At 43.3% G+C, this 1,438-nt stretch overlaps 1 protein-coding gene across 1 annotated transcript; it reads left to right on the top strand.

The window, feature by feature from the left end:
- The first annotated feature begins 291 nt into the window (after positions 1–291).
- On the top strand, positions 292–636 carry LOC130852314 (60S acidic ribosomal protein P1-like). The gene is made up of 2 exons (XM_057733247.1): positions 292–362; positions 438–636. The coding sequence occupies exons 1-2, from the start codon at positions 292–294 to the stop codon at positions 634–636; spliced, it is 270 nt and encodes an 89-aa protein (XP_057589230.1).
- Positions 637–1,438: the final 802 nt, after the last annotated feature.

Raw genomic sequence — 1,438 nt, 5'->3', positions numbered from 1 at the left:
TTTATGTTGGTGTCAAATTTAGAGGAGGCAGAACAAATTATATCTTGTGAGGGGATGGACATAATACAAAATGCAAAAGGAATTATGAAGAGACTTTTGTGTGTTTTGCAATTCTTCGAGTCAGGGCAGATTTGTTAGCTCTATGCAGTTTTTAAAAATAGAGATTAAGCTTTCCTCAGCTGCCGCTAAGGTGCTCGGTCCTTCTGAGGAAGCTGAGGCTGTGCTGGGGTGAGGCCCTCACTTCATCTGGTGACTAGCACCATGCCTGGCAGCCTCGCACTTGTCTGAACCATGGCCTCTGTCTTGGAGCTTGCCTGCATCTACTCAGCCCTCATCCTGCATGACAATGAGATGATGGTCACAGAGGATAAGATCAATGCCCTTATTAAAGCTGCTGGTGTAAATGTTGAACCTTTCTGGCCAGGCATGTTTACAAAGGCTTTGGCCAATCTCAACATCGAGAGCCTCATCTGCAATGTGGCAGCTGGTGAACCTGCCCCAGCAGCTAATCCTCTACCAGTAGGAGGTCTTGCCCCCTTTACCACTGCTGCCCCAGCTGAGGAGAAGAAAGTAGAAGCAAAGAAAGAAGAATCTGAAGAGTCTGATGGTAACATGAGCTTTGGTCTTTTCGACTAAACCTCTTTAGTAACACGTTCAATAAAAAGCAAAGCTCTTACAGTGTAAAGCAATTATATTCCAATAAAGAATGAAAAGAAAAAAGCTAAGCTCTTTAATTAAAAAAATAGATTAAAAAAAAAAAAACCCAAGTAAATATTTTGACAGATAACTGAGAAATGCTACATTCTTGAGCCATTGAAGCAAGATTTTTCACTCCCTTTTCACAGCCCAAATTGGGTGATAGAAAATATGAAACCACATCTGAAAACAAAGTACAGAATTGTTAAAACTATGAAAATGAAAAACAGTCAAGTAAGAACTGTCCCCAGGCCAAATATAGCCTGCCTACCTGGGAGATAATGCCCTCCTTGTGCCCTGCTTCTTATTGCACAGCCAAGAACTGACTGCCATGTGGGCAGAAGGCTGGTCCTTTTACCCCAAGTGGGGACTGGCTCTGTGGTGCATTTTGTGTTCCAGACCTCTCCATGGGATCAGGCTGAAGCCAGACTGCTGCTGAGATCACACACCTGCTTAGCTCCTTTCTCTGCCTCATCCTGCTTGTCTCATTGCCTATTGGAAAACCCTCCCCCAAGAAATCACATCTACAGGAATCCTTGTCTCAGGCTCTGCATCTAGGAAATCTATTCTAAGACAGTGGCTTAAAGGAGTTTCATTTTAAAAGAGCTAGAATGCAGCCTGACACCCTGGATACTTTCTTGGATTCTTGGGAGTGTTGGAGAACAAGTTAATGGATGGTGCGAGACCTTAAGAGAAAAGGGAAGAAAGAACAAGGGTGAATACTGAAAAGTGAGAGAAGGTA

The sequence above is a fragment of the Hippopotamus amphibius genome, chromosome 4, assembly GCF_030028045.1.
Source record: "Hippopotamus amphibius kiboko isolate mHipAmp2 chromosome 4, mHipAmp2.hap2, whole genome shotgun sequence".
Classification (NCBI taxonomy): Eukaryota; Metazoa; Chordata; class Mammalia; order Artiodactyla; family Hippopotamidae; genus Hippopotamus; species Hippopotamus amphibius.
The sequence above is the reverse complement of the archived record's forward strand: the minus strand, read 5'-3'. Positions and strand labels throughout refer to the sequence as shown.

What these genes read in the sequence shown, in the direction of transcription:
- LOC130852314 (XM_057733247.1), top strand. Translation starts at nt 292, where the DNA reads ATGGCCTCTGTCTTGGAGCTTGCCTGCATCTACTCAGCCCTCATCCTG. An exon ending in GACAATGAGATGATGGTCAC is followed by an intron (nt 363 to 437) that starts AGAGGATAAGAT and finishes CATGTTTACAAA; the next exon opens with GGCTTTGGCCAATCTCAACA.